Genomic DNA, 22393 nt, shown 5'->3' on the forward strand with positions numbered 1-22393 from the left:
TACTCCGGCACTTACCTGGGCAGGTGGCTGTGTTACAGCTCTCAGACTGGAACCTGGGGCCGGGGCACAGCTTACTGTCCACTGGGTGATGGACGTGGCGCCAGCGGGAGCGGAAACCACCACTGCACGGCTCACGGCAGGGACTCCACTCGCCCCACTCTCTCCACACACACAGATCTGAGGCAGAAGGAGATGGAATCTGTTACTGAGCCACCAGCCATGTAACACACACACATGTAACATACCAAGTACGTCTGAGGTGTACCGGGAAACCCCTCACCCGAGTGCACGCTCCACACCCAGGACACCGGGACTGTCTGTATTATACGTGTCCTGAGAGTGAGGGAACACCAGGACTGTCTGTATTACACGTGTCCTGAGAGTGAGGGGACAACGGGACTGTCTGTATTACACGTGTCCTGAGAGTAAGGGTACACCGGGACTGTCTGTATTACACGTGTCCTGAGAGTGAGGGGACACCGGGACTGTCTGTATTACACGTGACCTGAGAGTGAGGGTACACCGGGACTGTCTGTATTACACGTGTCCTGAGAGTGAGGGGACACCGGGACTGTCTGTATTACACGTGTCCTGAGAGTGAGGGGACACCGGGACTGTCTGTATTACATGCGTGTCCTGAGAGTGAGGGAACACCGGGACTGTCTGTATTACACGTGTCCTGAGAGTGATGGGACACCGGGATTGTCTGTATTACACGTGTCCTGAGAGTGAGGGGACACCGGGACTGTCTGTATTACATGTGTGTCCTGAGAGTGAGGGGACACCGGGAATGTCTGTATTACACGTGTTCTGAGAGTGAGGGGACCCCGGGACTGACTGTATTACACGTGTGCTGAGAGTGAGGGGACACCGGGACTGTCTGTATTACACGTGTGCTGAGAGTGAGGGGACACCGGGATTGTCTGTATTACACGTGTCCTGAGAGTGAGAGGACACCGGGACTGTTTGTATTACACGTGTCCTGAGAGTGAGGGGACAACGGGACTGTCTGTACTACACGTGTCCTGAGAGTGAGGGGACACCGGAACTGTCTGTACTACACGTGTCCTGAGAGTGAGGGGACAACGGGACTGTCTGTACTACACGTGTCCTGAGAGTGAGGGGACACCGGGACTGGCTGTATTACACGTGTCCTGAGAGTGAGGGGACACCGGGACTGTCTGTATTACATGTGTGTCCTGAGAGTGAGGGGACACCGGGAATGTTTGTATTACACGTGTTCTGAGAGTGAGGGGACCCCGGGACTGACTGTATTACACGTGTGCTGAGAGTGAGGGGACACCGGGACTGTCTGTATTACACGTGTGCTGAGAGTGAGGGGACACCGGGACTGTCTGTATTACACGTGTCCTGAGAGTGAGGGGACACCGGGATTGTCTGTATTACACGTGTCCTGAGAGTGAGAGGACACCGGGACTGTTTGTACTACACGTGTCCTGAGAGTGAGGGGACCCCGGGACTGACTGTATTACACGTGTGCTGAGAGTGAGGGGACACCGGGACTGTCTGTATTACACGTGTGCTGAGAGTGAGGGGACACCGGGACTGTCTGTATTACACGTGTCCTGAGAGTGAGGGGACACCGGGATTGTCTGTATTACACGTGTCCTGAGAGTGAGAGGACACCGGGACTGTTTGTATTACACGTGTCCTGAGAGTGAGGGGACAACGGGACTGTCTGTACTACACATGTCCTGAGAGTGAGGGGACACCGGAACTGTCTGTACTACACGTGTCCTGAGAGTGAGGGGACAACGGGACTGTCTGTACTACACGTGTCCCGAGAGTGAGGGGACACCGGGACTGGCTGTATTACACGTGTCCTGAGAGTGAGGGGACACCGGGACTGTCTGTATTACACGTGTCCTGAGAGTGAGGGGACACCGGGACTGTCTGTATTACATGTGTCCTGAGAGTGAGGGGACGCCAGTCTGTCTGTATTACATGTGTCCTGAGAGTGAGGGGACACCGGGACTGTCTGTATTACACGTGTCCTGAGAGTGAGGGGACACCTGGACTGTCTGTATTACATGTGTCCTGAGAGTGAGGGGACACCGGGACTGTCTGTATTACATGTGTGTCCTGAGAGTGAGGGGACACCGGGAATGTCTGTATTACACGTGTCCTGAGAGTGAGGGGACACCGGGACTGTCTGTATTACACGTGTCCTGAGAGTGAGGGGACGCCAGTCTGTCTGTATTACACGTGTTCTGAGAGTGAGGGGACACCGGGACTGTCTGTATTACACGTGTCCTGAGAGTGAGGAGACACCGGGACTGTCTGTATTACACGTGTCCTGAGAGTGAGGGGACACCGGGACTGTCTGTATTACACGTGTCCTGAGAGTGAGGGGACACCGGGACTGTCTGTATTACACGTGTCCTGAGAGTGAGGAGACACCGGGACTGTCTGTATTACACGTGTCCTGAGAGTGAGGGGACACCGGGACTGTCTGTATTACACGTGTCCTGAGAGTGAGGGGACACCGGGACTGTCTGTATTACATGTGTCCTGAGAGTGAGGGGACGCCAGTCTGTCTGTATTACATGTGTCCTGAGAGTGAGGGGACACCGGGACTGTCTGTATTACACGTGTCCTGAGAGTGAGGGGACACCTGGACTGTCTGTATTACACGTGTCCTGAGAGTGAGGGGACACCGGGACTGTCTGTATTACATGTGTGTCCTGAGAGTGAGGGGACACCGGGAATGTCTGTATTACACGTGTCCTGAGAGTGAGGGGACACCGGGACTGTCTGTATTACATGTGTCCTGAGAGTGAGGGGACGCCAGTCTGTCTGTATTACACGTGTTCTGAGAGTGAGGGGACACCGGGACTGTCTGTATTACACGTGTCCTGAGAGTGAGGGGACACCGGGACTGTCTGTATTACATGTGTGTCCTGAGAGTGAGGGGACACCGGGAATGTCTGTATTACATGTGTCCTGAGAGTGAGGGGACCCCGGGACTGTCTGTATTACACGTGTGCCGAGAGTATGGGGACACCGGGACTGTCTATATTACACGTGTCCTGAGAGTGACAGGACACCGGGACTGTCTGTATTACACGTGTCCTGAGAGTGAGGGGACACCGGGATTGTCTGTATTACACGTGTCCTGAGAGTGAGGGGACCCCGGGACTGTCTGTATTACACGTGTCCTGAGAGTGAGGGGACACCGGGACTGTCTGTATTACATGTGTCCTGAGAGTGAGGGGACACCGGGACTGTCTGTATTACATGTGTCCTGAGAGTGAGGAGAAACCGGGACTGTCTGTATTACACGTGTCCTGAGAGTGAGGGGACACCGGGACTGTCTGTATTACACGTGTCCTGAGAGTGAGGGGACACCGGGACTGTCTGTATTACACGTGTCCTGAGAGTGAGGAGACACCGGGACTGTCTGTATTACATGTGTCCTGAGAGTGAGGAGACACCGGGACTGTCTGTATTACACGTGTCCTGAGAGTGAGGGGACACCGGGACTGTCTGTATTACATGTGTCCTGAGAGTGAGGGGACACCGGGACTGTCTGTATTACACGTGTCCTGAGAGTGAGGGGACACCGGGACTGTCTGTATTACACGTGTCCTGAGAGTGAGGGGACACCGGGACTGTCTGTATTACACGTGTCCTGAAAGTGAGGGGACACCGGGACTGTCTGTATTACATGTGTCCTGAGAGTGAGGGGACACCGGGACTGTCTGTATTACATGTGTCCTGAGAGTGAGGGGACACCGGGACTGGCTGTATTACACGTGTCCTGAGAGTGAGGGGACACCGGGACTGTCTGTATTACACGTGTCCTGAGAGTGAAGGGACACCGGGACTGTCTGTATTACACGTGTCCTGAGAGTGAGGGGACACCGGGACTGTCTGTATTACACGTGTCCTGAAAGTGAGGGGACACCGGGACTGTCTGTATTACACGTGTCCTGAGAGTGAGGGGACACCGGGACTGTCTGTATTACACGTGTCCTGAGAGTGAGGGGACACCGGGACTGTCTGTATTACACGTGTCCTGAGAGTGAGGGGACACCGGGACTGTCTGCATTACATGTGTCCTGAAAGTGAGGGGACACCGGGACTGTCTGTATTACATGTGTCCTGAAAGTGAGGGGACACCGGGACTGTCTGCATTACATGTGTCCTGAGAGTGAGGGGACACCGGGACTGTCTGTATTACACGTGTCCTGAGAGTGAGGGGACACCGGGACTGTCTGTATTACACGTGTCCTGAGAGTGAGGGGACACCGGGACTGTCTGTATTACATGTGTCCTGAAAGTGAGGGGACACCGGGACTGTCTTTATTACACATGTCTTGAGAGTAATTCATTATCATAACTACAGGCGTGTCACACGTATGTGAAATGCACACATCACTAGCACTTTGGGGTACACACCGTTACAGATTTCCGGATCTGGGCATTGGCGCTCCTCTGTCAGTTCCCTGGAACAAGCGGAGGAATTCCCACGCCACGGGAAGCCGGTCTGAGCATTGAGGCACAAGCGGTGTCGTTGCTGTACGGAGATGAATACCGGGGATCCGGTGGTATTCTGGGGCACTGGTAGGCAGGGGCTACAGGAGGACCACTCAGACCACTCGCTGAGAGCGGCCTCACCTACACGGAGCACATGGGACAGGAGCACACGTCACAGCTACATACACACGCAAGATGACCAATGTTATTCTGATAAGTTACTAAAAACTCAGATGTCCTCATATGAGGGCGACTGTTCCCCGTTACACTGCTGTATACTCCTATGCTCAGCACGTCACCTAATGAATGTCGCCCACCTGGGTGAGGGCCTCCGCTGTTTGCTACATGTGGGCGGCAGGATCACGCCAGCGACCCCCTTACATCTATAGGGTACAGGGGAAAGTCCTAACGCTGGATAAAACGCCAAGATCCAACTGTAGCGCTTACTAGGGAGCAGCAGTGAAGACATTTCTCAGTATGAGTTATCCCACAGACATAGAGGGAGAATATAACCTGTAGTGAGCGCTGCGCTCGCCCTTCTGCCGGCAAACTGGTGGCTGGGAGTATACTGAATGTCGGCATTTCTTACTGAACCTGGCTGTATATATGAATGTCACTGTATACATGGGGCGGCTCAGTCACTCACCTCTGCAGTTACTTCTGTTGCACTTCAGCTCCCCCTGCAGGCAGACGCTATAAACACACAAAGATATTACTGACTGTGACGCTATAAACACACAAAGATATTACTGACTGTGACGCTATAAACACACAAAGATATTACTGACTGTGACGCTATAAACACACAAAGATATTACTGACTGTGACGCTATAAACACACAAAGATATTACTGAATGTGACGCTATAAACACACAAAGATATTACTGAATGTGACGCTATAAACACACAAAGATATTACTGACTGTGACGCTATAAACACACAAAGATATTACTGAATGTGACGCTATAAACACACAAAGATATTACTGACTGTGACGCTATAAACCCACAAATATATTACTGACTGTGACGCTATAAACACACAAAGATATTACTGACTGTGACGCTATAAACACACAAAGATATTACTGACTGTGACGCTATAAACACACAAAGATATTACTGACTGTGACGCTATAAACACACAAAGATATTACTGAATGTGACGCTATAAACACACAAAGATATTACTGAATGTGACGCTATAAACACACAAAGATATTACTGACTGTGACGCTATAAACACACAAAGATATTACTGACTGTGACGCTATAAACACACAAAGATATTACTGAATGTGACGCTATAAACACACAAAGATATTACTGAATGTGACGCTATAAACACACAAAGATATTACTGACTGTGACGCTATAAACACACAAAGATATTACTGAATGTGACGCTATAAACACACAAAGATATTACTGACTGTGACGCTATAAACACACAAAGATATTACTGACTGTGACGCTATAAACACACAAAGATATTACTGACTGTGACGCTATAAACACACAAAGATATTACTGAATGTGACGCTATAAACACACAAAGATATTACTGAATGTGACGCTATAAACACACAAAGATATTACTGACTGTGACGCTATAAACACACAAAGATATTACTGAATGTGACGCTATAAACACACAAAGATATTACTGACTGTGACGCTATAAACCCACAAATATATTACTGACTGTGACGCTATAAACACACAAAGATATTACTGACTGTGACGCTATAAACACACAAAGATATTACTGAATGTGACGCTATAAACACACAAAGATATTACTGAATGTGACGCTATAAACACACAAAGATATTACTGACTGTGACGCTATAAACACACAAAGATATTACTGAATGTGACGCTATAAACACACAAAGATATTACTGACTGTGACGCTATAAACCCACAAATATATTACTGACTGTGACGCTATAAACACACAAAGATATTACTGACTGTGACGCTATAAACACACAAAGATATTACTGACTGTGACGCTATAAACACACAAAGATATTACTGACTGTGACGCTATAAACACACAAAGATATTACTGAATGTGACGCTATAAACACACAAAGATATTACTGAATGTGACGCTATAAACACACAAAGATATTACTGACTGTGACGCTATAAACACACAAAGATATTACTGACTGTGACGCTATAAACACACAAAGATATTACTGAATGTGACGCTATAAACACACAAAGATATTACTGAATGTGACGCTATAAACACACAAAGATATTACTGACTGTGACGCTATAAACACACAAAGATATTACTGAATGTGACGCTATAAACACACAAAGATATTACTGACTGTGACGCTATAAACACACAAAGATATTACTGACTGTGACGCTATAAACACACAAAGATATTACTGACTGTGACGCTATAAACACACAAAGATATTACTGAATGTGACGCTATAAACACACAAAGATATTACTGAATGTGACGCTATAAACACACAAAGATATTACTGACTGTGACGCTATAAACACACAAAGATATTACTGAATGTGACGCTATAAACACACAAAGATATTACTGACTGTGACGCTATAAACCCACAAATATATTACTGACTGTGACGCTATAAACACACAAAGATATTACTGACTGTGACGCTATAAACACACAAAGATATTACTGAATGTGACGCTATAAACACACAAAGATATTACTGACTGTGACGCTATAAACACACAAAGATATTACTGACTATGACGCTATAAACCCACAAAGATATTACTCACTGTGACGCTATAAACCCACAAAGATATTACTGAATGTGACGCTATAAACACACAAAGATATTACTGACTGTGACGCTATAAACACGCAAAGATATTACTGACTGTGACGCTATAAACACGCAAAGATATTACTGACTTTGACGCTATAAACACACAAAGATATTACTGAATGTGACGCTATAAATTATTAAATATTAGATCTATACAAGCAAAGCTAATTCTGCTGGGTAATTACAATTGACTACAGCTACCATCATATTCTGCTGCATTAGATCTATACATGCAAAGCTAATTCTGCTGGGTAATTACAATTGACTACAGCTACCATCATATTCTGCTGCATTAGATCTATACATGCAAAGCTAATTCTGCTGGGTAATTACAATTGTAAAATTCTTGCATAGTATGTGATTTTGAAGTACTTTTTTAAGTTTTGAATGAGATAGACCCAGTTTATTCTTTGTGGAATGCCTGGTTGTTGTTTTTAAGGTAATTTATTGCCTTGCATTTGAGGGGGTGGGGTGTGGTTACAGATTTCAATTATTGGTTTCACTTGTAATAGTCTTCTACTTAAGTCCACTGGTGTAGGCTGTGCAAAGCCGTTTGGCTGTGCATTTAGTATCGAAGCGTGATAAAACTGACACATAACAGCAGCGTTCAATCAGCGTTCAATCAAAGTGAAAAAGAAGGAACACAGACGCACAACAATCAAACAAAACCAAAAAAAACTGAAGAACTAATAACAAATGTGAGTCACTTACTCCTCAGATCACTTACCTCCTGATTGTTGCATCTGATTAAATAGCACGGAAATACCTTACTTGGACATTTCAAAAACCGTCCATTTCACCTACAAATGCTTGTATCTGCATTGTAATTTTGTTTTTGAAGCACAGCTGCACCAATGCAATTTAACCTGCAAACACTTAAAAAAATCTAACATAATTACCATTGCTTCTTAAACCTCTCACAATCCTTTCATTTCTTACACTCCAAATACATTTCTGCAACCACTTTATCTACGCTTTTGACTCTTTTCATACTAAATCTACACCCCTTGAGCCTACACTGCTTTTCTCACCTGCATTTCAGCAAATCTTCTGCTCTGATTCCCTTACAGTCTCCTCTCCTACTTCCACTTTCCCTCAACCTATTTATCTACTTAACACTATGTCATGGCTTTCCTATACTCCCCACATCACTCAGTGTCTACCTAATAATGTATCTTTATCCTTCCCCCCTAGTCTCCTACACCTCCTCCTCTCTCCCCTCCTCTGTCTCCCCTCCATCCCTCTGTTTCCTACCCCCACCTTTCCTGTTACCCCACTTTCATTCACCTCTGCCCCATGGTCCTGCTACCCCACAACTCAGCCCTGCTCCCTCTCTCCCTTCCCTGTCACCTGCCCACACCCCCATCCACATCACACTGACCCCCCTCCCTGCCCACCTCTTGCAGTTTCCCCTCCTAGCTCAGGCACCCGCACCATCACTACTCTCTCATCATCCCTGCCCTCAATGTTAATCCCACCTCATCGCTACAGCAACCCTGAAAATCTCATTCACATCTCTCCCACAAACTCATACCCCCTATCCTGTGCACTCTGGAATGCCAGATCTGTTTGTAACAAACTGGTCCCCACTCATGACCTTTTCATTTCCAAATCCCTACACCTACTAGCCATTACTGAAACTTGGATTACGCCCTCTGACACTACTTCTGCTGCTGCTCTCTCTGCTGGGGGCCTCACATTCACACACACACCCCGACCTGGGGGTCGCCATGGGGGTGGTGTTGGGGTCCTTTTACCTTCTAGTTACTCCTACCAACTCATACCACCAGAACCATCCCTTATATTCTCTACATTTGAGGTCCATGCCATACACCTCTTCCAACCAGTCCATCTTAGAGTAGCTGTCATTTACCGCCCCCCTGGCGCTGCTTCCAAATTCATCGACAACTTTGCTTCCTGGCTTCCTCACTTCCTCTCTTCTGACATTCCCGCCATTATTCTAGGCGATTTCAACATCCCTATTGACATCCCCACACAATCCCCTGCCTCTAAACTCCTTAACCTCACCTCTTCACTTGGTCTCTCCCAGTGGACCTCCTCACCCTCCCATGTGAATGGGAGCTCACTGGATCTGGTCTTCACTCACCGCTGTGATATTTCTGATTTTTCCAACTCCCCATTTCCCCTCTCTGACCACCACCTGCTCTCCTTTAACCTATCTCTCTCGACTTCCCCATCTCTACCTCCTAAGGCTACCATCACTAAGCGTAACATTGAAGCTATTGACACCACATTCCTTTCCTCCCTGTTTGACTCACTTCTCTCTCCTATTCTCTCTCTCTCATGCCCTGAACAAGCCACTTCCACATACAATGCTTCCCTTACTTCTGATCTTGACTCTGTTGCTCCACCAATCACTATTCACCCTCGCAAATTAACACCTCAACCCTGGCACACCAAATGCACCAGATATCTGCAAAAATGCTCACGTACTGCTGAGCGACACTGGAGGAAATCACGCTCTAAGGCAGACTTCCTCCATTTCAAACTTATGCTTTCATCCTTCAGTGCTGCCCTTTCTCTTGCTAAACAGTCATACTTCAAGAACCTCATCTCCTCCCAGTCTTCCAACCCCCGGCGCCTCTTTGCCACTCTCAACTCACTCCTCTGCCCACCTCCACCTCGTCTCCCTTCCTCACTCTCTGCTCTTGACTTTGCCACTTACTTCACATCCAAAATTGACTCCATACGTCAGGACATCACATCACACCAGACCATCAGTAACCAGCCTTCTCCCATCCCTTACCAACCCTCCCCATCCCTCGCACCAACTCTGTCATCTTTCTCCCATGCATCTGGAGAGGAAGTCATGGCCCTCATTTGTTCCTGTCCCATCACCACCTCCCCACTTGACCCTATCCCCTCCCGCCTCTTCCGCTACCTCTCTTCTTCTGCTTGTTCCCATCTTTCCCACCTTCTCAATCTCTCCCTATCATCAGGCACTGTCCCCTCTGCCTTCAAGCATGCACTCATCTCTCCTATTCTTAAAAAACCTACCCTTGATCCAAACACTCTCTCCAACTACCAACCCATCTCTCTCCTCCCTTTTGCCTCCAAACTCCTTGAGCGTATTGTCTACAACCGCCTTACTTCCTTTCTTTCCTCACACTCACTGCTTGACCCATTCCAATCTGGCTTCCGTCCTCTCCACTCCACTGAAACTGCCCTTACAAAAGTATGCAATGACCTCCATGCTGCTAAATCTAAGGGACACTACTCTCTACTTATTCTACTTGATCTCTCTGTTGCTTTTGACACTGTGGACCATCCTCTCCTACTGCAAATCCTTCACTCCATTGGTCTGCGTGACACTGCCCTCTCTTGGTTGTCGTCCTACCTTTCTAACCGTTCATTCTCTGTCTCCTCTCATGACTCCACCTCCCCCTCACTTCCACTAACTGTAGGGGTACCCCAAGGTTCTGTCCTTGGTCCTCTTCTCTTCTCTCTCTATACGTCCTCACTAGGTAAGCTCATTAGTTCTTTTGGTTTCCAATATCATCTTTATGCTGATGACACTCAAATCTATCTTTCCTCTCCAGACCTCTCCCCTACTCTCCTCACTCGTATCTCCAACTGTCTCTCTGCTATCTCTTCCTGGATGTCCCAGCGCTTTCTTAAACTTAACATGTCTAAGACCGAGCTGATCATCTTCCCTCCCTCCCGCATAACCTCACCTCCTACAATCTCATTATCTATTGATGGCACTACTATCTCCTCTACCCCCCAAGTGCGCTGTCTTGGAGTAATCCTTGACTTCTCCCTCTCCTTCAAACCTCACATTCAGCACCTCTCACAAACCTGCCGTTTTCATCTAAAAAATATTTCCAGGATCAGACCCTTTCTGACCCAGGATGCTACTAAGACTCTTATCCACTCACTGGACATCTCCAGACTGGACTACTGTAATCTCCTCCTGACTGGCATTCCTGACAAATACCTCTCTCCACTCCAATCTATCCTCAATGCTGCTGCCCGGCTCATTTTCCTCACCAAACGCACTACGTCCACCTCTCCTCTCTTACTAGACCTTCACTGGCTCCCCTTCCCTTTCAGAATCCATTTCAAGCTTCTCACACTTGCTTACAAAGCCCTCACCCACTCCTCTCCCATCTACATCTCTGATCTTATCTCGCTTTACACTCCCACCCGTCCTCTTCGCTCTGCTAATGCTCGCCAACTCTCCTGCCTACGGATTACTTCCTCCCACTCATACCTCCAAGATTTTTCACGCGCTGCACCACTTCTCTGGAATTCCCTACCTCTCCCCCTCAGACTCTCCACCTCTCTACAAAACTTCAAACGGGCTCTCAAGACCCACTTCTACACCAAACCCAGCCAAATCTCATCCTAAACCTCTGTTCCACGCTCTCTATGTACCCCATCTGTCTCACCCCTGTCTGTCTACCCCTCCCCGTTAGAATGTAAGCTCTCACGAGCAGGGCCCTCTTCCCTCATGTGCTTACCCTTTTCTTACTTTAATAATCTTCAACTGCACCAAATCCAGCAGTCTTCTGCCACCTGATACTTATTCCAGTGTCATCTGCTGATGTAGCTATGTTTATTTACCCTGTACTTGTCCTATATTGTCGTCAACTGTAAGTTGCTGTTTTCTTGTTTGATTATTTGTTTATGTACTCTGTAATTGGGCGCTGCGGAACCCTTGTGGCGCCATATAAATAAAGGATAATAATAATAATAATAATAATAAACACACAAAGATATTACTGACTGTGACGCTATAAACACACAAAGATATTACTGACTATGACGCTATAAACCCACAAAGATATTACTGACTGTGACGCTATAAACCCACAAAGATATTACTGAATGTGACACTATAAACACACAAAGATATTACTGACTGTGACGCTATAAACACGCAAAGATATTACTGACTGTGACGCTATAAAAACACAAAGATATTACTGACTGTGACGCTATAAACACACAAAGATATTACTGAATGTGACGCTATAAAGACACAAAGATATTACTGACTGTGACGCTATAAACCCACAAAGATATTACTGAATGTGACGCTATAAACCCGCAAAGATATTAATGAATGTGACGCTATAAACACGCAAAGATAATACTGACTGTGACGCTATAAACCCACAAAGATAATACTGACTGTGACGCTATAAACCCACAAAGATATTACTGTATGTGACGCTATAAACCCACAAAGATATTACTGAATGTGACGCTATAAACACACAAAGATATTACTGACTGTGACGCTATAAACACACAAAGATATTACTGACTGTGACGCTATAAACACACAAAGATATTACTGACTGTGACGCTATAAACCCACAAAGATATTACTGAATGTGACGCTATAAACCCACAAAGATATTACTGAATGTGATGCTATAAACACACAAAGATATTACTGACTGTGACGCTATAAACACGCAAAGATATTACTGACTGTGACGCTATAAACACACAAAGATATTACTGAATGTGACGCTATAAACCCACAAAGATATTACTGAATGTGACGCTATAAACACACAAAGATATTACTGAATGTGACGCTATAAACACACAAATATATTACTGAATGTGATGCTATAAACCCACAAAGATATTACTGACTGTGACGCTATAAACCCACAAAGATATTACTGACTGTGACGCTATAAACACACAAAGATATTACTGAATGTGACGCTATAAACCCACAAAGATATTACTGACTGTGACGCTATAAACATTCAAAGATAATACTGACTGTGACGCTATAAACACGCAAAGATAATACTGACTGTGATGCTATAAACCCACAAAGATATTACTGAATGTGACGCTATAAACCCACAAAGATATTACTGAATGTAACGCTATAAACACACAAAGATATTACTGACTGTGACGCTATAAACACACAAAGATATTACTGAAGGTGACGCTATAAACACACAAAGATATTACGGACTGTGACGCTATAAACACGCAAAGATAATACTGACTGTGACGCTATAAACCCACAAAGATAATACTGACTGTGACGCTATAAACCCACAAAGATATTACTGAATGTGACGCTATAAACCCACAAAGATATTACTGAATGTAACGCTATAAACACACAAAGATATTACTGACTGTGACGCTATAAACACACAAAGCTATTACTGAATGTGACGCTATAAACACACAAAGATATTACTGACTGTGACACTATAAACACACAAAGATATTACTGACTGTGACGCTATAAACCCACAAAGATATTACTGAATGTGACGCTATAAACCCACAAAGATATTACTGAATGTGACGCTATAAACCCACAAAGATATTACTGAATGTGACGCTATAAACCCACAAAGATATTACTGAATGTGACGCTATAAACCCACAAAGATATTACGGAATGTGATGCTATAAACCCACAAAGATATTACTGAATGTGACGCTATAAACCCACAAAGATATTACTGAATGTAACGCTATAAACACACAAAGATATTACTGAATGTGACGCTATAAACACACAAAGATATTACTGAATGTGACGCTATAAACACACAAAGATATTACTGACTGTGACGCTATAAACCCACAAAGATATTACTGAATGTAACGCTATAAACACACAAAGATATTACTGAATGTGACGCTATAAACACACAAAGATATTACTGAATGTGACGCTATAAACACACAAAGATATTACTGACTGTAACGCTATAAACACACAAAGATATTACTGACTGTGACGCTATAAACCCACAAAGATATTACTGAATGTGACGCTATAAACCCACAAAGATATTACTGACTGTGACGCTATAAACACACAAAGATATTACTGGATGTGACGCTATAAACACACAAAGATACCTGGTGTTCTATGGACGCTATATTGATGACATGTTTTTTGTTTGGGATGGGGACTACACATCGGCTACACAGTTCGTTTCCTCCTTGAACAAAAACACTTTTGGTTTAAAATTCACTAGCACCATTCACTCTACTAACATCACCTTTCTTGATATTGCACTCTGTATTAGAGACAATAAGATAAACACCTCTACATTTACCAAAGAAGTTGATTGTCACACCTTTTTAAATTACTCTAGCTGTCATCATAGACCGTGGATTAACAACATTCCGAAAAGTTAATTTCTTAGAATCCGTAGAAATTGTTCAGATCAAGAGACTTTTTTACGACAAAGCTCTGAACTTGCGAGTTCATTTAGCGAGCAAGGTTACCCCAGAACAATATTAGCACATGCATTTGATGATACCCTAACCTATGATCGTGCTGCCCTCCTAAACCCAGCAGCGAAAGAAACTGATCACATAAGGGGAAACTTTAATAATAAACCGATTTTTATTTCCAAATTCAATAATTACTCTCGTGAGTTGAGCTCAATCATAAAGAAAAACTACTTTATTTTACAAGGTGATAATATTCTAACTTCTTGCCTTGAAAGACAACCTAAAATTGTTTTTAAAAAAGCTAGAAATTTACAAAATCTCTTGTCACCAAGCCATTTCACTACGAATGAAATTATTTCTACTAGGGAGCCTGACTGGCTGAGCGAACTGAAACGAAATAAAAAAGGCTGCTACAAATGTGGGAGACTTAAATGTATAACGTGCCAGTTTATTGATGCAAACAAACAATTTACTTCCACTACATCTGGATTATCTTACACCATTGCTTCCTACATTAATTGTAGATCGGATTATGTAGTTTATTTGATATCCTGTAAATGCGGACTACGATATGTGGGTCGAACCACACGTAGTCTGAATATCCGCTTTTTGGAACATAGGAGAAACGTCTTGAAACATCTTTGTCTGCATAGTTTAGCCAAGCATGTAGTGAATCAACATCAGGGTGACGTGAGTGCTCTCAAAATCCAAGGTATTGAACATATACAAATTACCCCTAGGGGTGGCGACAGATTTAACATATTTTGCAAACGGGAGGCATTTTGGATATTTTCCTTGGGCACTCTCTACCCCCAAGGTCTTAATGAAAACATCGAAATTAACCAGATTTGAGTGCCTGTTGATGGTTGAGCTACCTATATGGCTCGACCTAGCTGGTCTAAATATATCCAGTTAGTGCCGAATCATTGTGGCCTTCCCACTAAATCTAATGAAAGTATCGTAATTAATCAGATCTGAATGTTCCCTGATGTTTGGCCACTTACATGGCTCGACTTAGCTGGTTTAAATATATCCAGTTATTGACGAATCATTGTGGCCCTCCCATTAGAAAAATTGTTAATTCGTACATCTTCACCTTGCAAGCGAGAGTCCTTTATTTTTGCTTCATTAGATTCCATCGAGAGTTAGCCAACCTTCCTCCTCCATGTTTGGTTATGGTCGTGTGTGTGTGTGTGTGGCGACAGTTGTGCCTTACATGCACACACACATACATATGTCTACAAATGGTATTCATATACCATATGCAATGTAATTAGTTCTCCTTAGTACAAATAATCCTTGCATCACCTTAAAATTGGAGTAGTAGTAAGATCTTTCTCCTTTTCTGTCTTTTAAGCTCCCGATAATCTGGGAAACCTATTTACCTCATTATATCTCTATATATGTAATTTAAGATATGTCTGCATCAAAACCTAGAATGGTGTAATAAATCTAACTAGAGGTTCCTCCCATAATTTCCTGTTTTCATTTTTCCTTATATCCTATGTAATATATGGGATTAACAAAATATAAATTTTGTATGTATCGGTTTTTGGAAAAATGTATATATGTGAATCGAACCTGTAGGGTTGAGTCATCTACTTTGGTGCTCTCTTGAATTAGCCCATTAAGCTATTGGAATGCTTGGTCATAAGGAAAATATACTGGGTTATATTGTGCTATGTCTGCTTCACAACACAAACTGGTATAAATAATGTAGCCTATTAGAAAGTCTTTTCATATTTTCTTTTTTTTCGGAAGTAATTTTTGGGTTAACAAAATAATAAGATAAGAACCCCAAAAAAAATAAAAATTACCCACATTTGTTTTTAAGAAAATGTCATGGGAATCGAACCTATGAGGTTGATCTGTCTAGATTGGTGTTCTCCAGCATTAGCCCACCAGACTATCAGAGCTCTTGGATCAAAATGAACATATTAGGTTGCCTTTGAAGTATATTGCGCAATGTTCCGGATCGATGCCATATATAGAATATTAATATATATTTTTATGCTCTTAATAGCTTAAACATTCTTTCTTTTTTAATTTAATGGAGCTCCTTATAAGGAGACTTTTTGATTGATGATAAAAAAGGTTGTTTTATTTCTATTTACACTGATTGTGTTTCAAAATCCTGGATAAGGCACCAAAGTAATTACCTGTTTATTCTACACCTGTTATTTAATGGACAATGCCTTTTGATTGGATGGCTACTGTGTAAATATCTTCCAAAGTGGACATTGAGTATACCTTCTGATGAAACCGCTACTCTACCTATAGCGGAAAAACGCGTCAAGGAACCTACAATTTCTCTGTAGAAATCAACTTATATCTATCCGTCACCACTTTGCTCCGTGCTGCCTGCATCCAGCTCTCTCCCCCAGTCTGCAAGTCAGGCTCCACATCACTGCCGGAGACGTCCGGCTGTGCTGCCACGGTTCATCAGCGCACACTGGTAAGCCTGCAGGGGAGACGGGGACACCGCTGAACAGCAATAGATGGGAGTTTGGAAACACTTCCAACAGCGGTGAGCTTAAATTTAAGTGGCATTGGACTGCTACAGTACATCTTTTAACAGTTAAAAGCTACTTGCTGGTGACATTAACGATACACAAGGATTCTGGACTTGCTCAGTAATTATTGGCTAAATAGCCTAATCTGGACCCTTTAACACCAGCAACTGAGTTGTTTATTTCCACGAGAGATGTCCATTTGATATGGTTTTTAATTTTTTATTTGATATATCTTATTATTATTAAATTGTGCATTGTCATTCTATTTTTTATTGTCTAAATAAATTAGATAATTATGAATATTTAGCGCTCCCTGTGTACACATGTATGTATACATTATTGTAATTTCTTACTGACTGTGACGCTATAAACACACAAAGATATTACGGACTGTGACGCTATAAACACACAAAGATATTACTGAATGTGACGCTATAAACACACAAATATATTACCGAATGTGACGCTATAAACACACAAATATATTAATGAATGTGACGCTATAAACCCACAAAGATATTACCGAATGTGACGCTATAAAACCACAAAGATATTACTGAATGTGACGCTATAAACACACAAAGATATTACTGACTGTGACGCTATAAACACGCAAAGATATTACTGAATGTGACGCTATAAACCCGCAAAGATATTACTGAATGTGACGCTATAAACACGCAAAGATATTACTGACTGTGACGCTATAAACACGCAAAGATATTACCGACTGTGACGCTATAAACTCACAAAGATATTACCGAATGTGACGCTATAAACACACAAAGATATTACCGAATGTGACGCTATAAACCCACAAAGATATTACTGAATGTGACGCTATAAACACACAAAGATATTACTGACTGTGACGCTATAAACCCACAAAGATATTACTGACTGTGACGCTATAAACACACAAAGATATTACTGACTGTGACGCTATAAACACACAAAGATATTACTAACTGTGACGCTATAAACTTACAAAGATATTACTGAATGTGACGCTATAAACACACAAAGATATTACTGACTGCGACGCTATAAACCCACAAAGATATTACTGACTGTGACGCTATAAACACGCAAAGATATTACTGACTGTGACGCTATAAACACACAAATATATTACCGAATGTGACGCTATAAACCCACAAAGATATTACCGAATGTGACGCTATAAACCCACAAAGATATTACTGAATGTGACGCTATAAACACACAAAGATATTACTGACTGTGACGCTATAAACACGCAAAGATATTACTGAATGTGACGCTATAAACACACAAAGATATTACTGAATGTGATGCTATAAACACACAAAGATATTACTGAATGTGACGCTATGAACACACAAAGATATTACTAACTGTGACGCTATAAACCCACAAAGATATTACTGACTGTGACGCTATAAACACACAAAGATATTACTGACTGTGACGCTATAAACACACAAAGATATTACTGAATGTGACGCTATGAACACACAAAGATATTACTAACTGTGACGCTATGAACACACAAAGATATTACCGACTGTGACGCTATAAACACACAAAGATATTACCGAATGTGACGCTATAAACACACAAAAATATTACCGAATGTGACGCTATAAACACACAAAGATATTACCGAATGTGACGCTATAAACACACAAAGATATTACCGAATGTGACGCTATAAACCCACAAAGATATTACTGAATGTGACGCTATAAACACACAAAGATATTACTGACTGTGATGCTATAAACACACAAAGATATTACTGAATGTGATGCTATAAACACACAAAGATATTACTGACTGTGACGCTATAAACACACAAAGATATTACTAACTGTGACGCTATAAACTTACAAAGATATTACTGAATGTGACGCTATAAACACACAAAGATATTACTGACTGCGACGCTATAAACCCACAAAGATATTACTGACTGTGACGCTATAAACACGCAAAGATATTACTGACTGTGACGCTATAAACACACAAATATATTACCGAATGTGACGCTATAAACCCACAAAGATATTACCGAATGTGACGCTATAAACCCACAAAGATATTACTGAATGTGACGCTATAAACACACAAAGATATTACTGACTGTGACGCTATAAACACGCAAAGATATTACTGAATGTGACGCTATAAACACACAAAGATATTACTGAATGTGATGCTATAAACACACAAAGATATTACTGAATGTGACGCTATGAACACACAAAGATATTACTAACTGTGACGCTATAAACCCACAAAGATATTACTGACTGTGACGCTATAAACACACAAAGATATTACTGACTGTGACGCTATAAACACACAAAGATATTACTGAATGTGACGCTATGAACACACAAAGATATTACTAACTGTGACGCTATGAACACACAAAGATATTACCGACTGTGACGCTATAAACACACAAAGATATTACCGAATGTGACGCTATAAACACACAAAAATATTACCGAATGTGACGCTATAAACACACAAAGATATTACCGAATGTGACGCTATAAACACACAAAGATATTACCGAATGTGACGCTATAAACCCACAAAGATATTACTGAATGTGACGCTATAAACACACAAAGATATTACTGACTGTGATGCTATAAACACACAAAGATATTACTGAATGTGATGCTATAAACACACAAAGATATTACTGAATGTGACGCTATGAACACAAAGATATTACCGAATGTGACGCTATAAACCCACAAAGTTATTACCGAATGTGACGCTATAAACACACAAAGATATTACCGAATGTGACACTATAAACCCACAAAGATATTACTGAATGTGACGCTACAAACACACAAAGATATTACTGACTGTGACGCTATAAACACACAAAGATATTACTGACTGTGACGCTATAAACACACAAAGATATTACTGACTGTGACGCTATAAACACACAAAGATATTACTGACCGTGACGCTATAAACACACAAAGATATTACTAACTGTGACGCTATAAACCCACAAAGATATTACTGAATGTGAAGCTATAAACACACAAAGATATTACTGAATGTGACGCTATGAACACACAAAGATATTGCTGACTGTGACGCTATAAACACGCAAAGATATTACTGAATGTGACGCTATAAACACACAAAAATATTACTGAATGTGATGCTATAAACACACAAAGATATTACTGAATGTGACGCTATGAACACAAAGATATTACCGAATGTGACGCTATAAACCCACAAAGTTATTACCGAATGTGACGCTATAAACCCACAAAGATATTACTGACTGTGACGCTATAAACACACAAAGATATTACTGACTGTGACGCTATAAACACACAAAGATATTACTGACTGTGACGCTATAAACACACAAAGATATTACTGACTGTGACGCTATAAACACACAAAGATATTACTGAATGTGACGCTATAAACACACAAAGATATTACTGAATGTGATGCTATAAACACACAAAGATATTACTGAATGTGACGCTATAAACACAAAGATATTACTGACTGTGACGCTATAAACACACAAAGATATTACTGACTGTGACGCTATAAACACACAAAGATATTACTGACTGTGACGCTATAAACACGCAAAGATATTACTGAATGTGACGCTATAAACACACAAAGATATTACTGAATGTGATGCTATAAACACACAAAGATATTACTGAATGTGACGCTATAAACACACAAAGATATTACTGACTGTGACGCTATAAACACACAAAGATATTACTGACTGTGACGCTATAAACACACAAAGATATTACTGACTGTGACGCTATAAACACACAAAGATATTACTGAATGTGACGCTATAAACACACAAAGATATTACTGAATGTGATGCTATAAACACACAAAGATATTACTGAATGTGACGCTATAAACACACAAATATATTACTGACTGTGACGCTATAAACACACAAATATATTACTGACTGTGACGCTATAAACACACAAAGATATTACTGACTGTGACGCTATAAACACACAAAGATATTACTGACTGTGACGCTATAAACACACAAAGATATTACTGAATGTGACGCTATAAACACACAAAGATATTACTGAATGTGATGCTATAAACACACAAAGATATTACTGACTGTGACGCTATAAACACACAAAGATATTACTGACTGTGACGCTATAAACACACAAAGATATTACTGAATGTGACGCTATAAACACACAAAGATATTACTGAATGTGATGCTATAAACACACAAAGATATTACTGACTGTGACGCTATAAACACACAAAGATATTACTGACTGTGACGCTATAAACACACAAAGATATTACTGACTGTGACGCTATAAACACACAAAGATATTACTGAATGTGATGCTATAAACACACAAAGATATTACTGAATGTGACGCTATAAACACACAAAGATATTACTGAATGTGATGCTATAAACACACAAAGATATTACTGAATGTGATGCTATAAACACACAAAGATATTACTGACTGTGACGCTATAAACACACAAAGATATTACTGAATGTGATGCTATAAACACACAAAGATATTACTGACTGTGACGCTATAAACACACAAAGATATTACTGACTGTGACGCTATAAACACACAAAGATATTACTGACTGTGACGCTATAAACACACAAAGATATTACTGACTGTGACGCTATAAACACACAAAGATATTACTGACTGTGACGCTATAAACACACAAAGATATTACTGAATGTGACGCTATAAACACACAAAGATATTACTGAATGTGATGCTATAAACACACAAAGATATTACTGACTGTGACGCTATAAACACACAAAGATATTACTGAATGTGACGCTATAAACACACAAAGATATTACTGACTGTGACGCTATAAACACACAAAGATATTACTGACTGTGACGCTATAAACACACAAAGATATTACTGACTGTGACGCTATAAACACACAAAGATATTACTGAATGTGACGCTATAAACACACAAAGATATTACTGAATGTGACGCTATAAACACACAAAGATATTACTGAATGTGATGCTATAAACACACAAAGATATTACTGACTGTGACGCTATAAACACACAAAGATATTACTGACTGTGACGCTATAAACACACAAAGATATTACTGAATGTGACGCTATAAACACACAAAGATATTACTGAATGTGATGCTATAAACACACAAAGATATTACTGACTGTGACGCTATAAACACACAAAGATATTACTGACTGTGACGCTATAAACACACAAAGATATTACTGACTGTGACGCTATAAAC

At 41.8% G+C, this 22393-nt stretch overlaps 1 protein-coding gene across 1 annotated transcript in view; it reads right to left on the reverse strand.

Moving 5' to 3' along the window:
- The window catches only part of LOC134929706 (SCO-spondin-like), a 583357-nt gene that overhangs the window by 152024 nt on the left and 408940 nt on the right, over nt 1-22393 (reverse strand). The window contains exons 92-94 of the mRNA XM_063925285.1: nt 5147-5193; nt 4423-4641; nt 16-177 (exon numbers count right to left, since the gene is read on the reverse strand). Of these exons, the coding sequence (XP_063781355.1) occupies nt 16-177; nt 4423-4641; nt 5147-5193 (428 nt within the window). The remainder of the gene's footprint in view (nt 1-15; nt 178-4422; nt 4642-5146; nt 5194-22393) is intronic.

This window comes from Pseudophryne corroboree, chromosome 5, assembly GCF_028390025.1.
Source record: "Pseudophryne corroboree isolate aPseCor3 chromosome 5, aPseCor3.hap2, whole genome shotgun sequence".
NCBI classification, from domain to species: Eukaryota; Metazoa; Chordata; class Amphibia; order Anura; family Myobatrachidae; genus Pseudophryne; species Pseudophryne corroboree.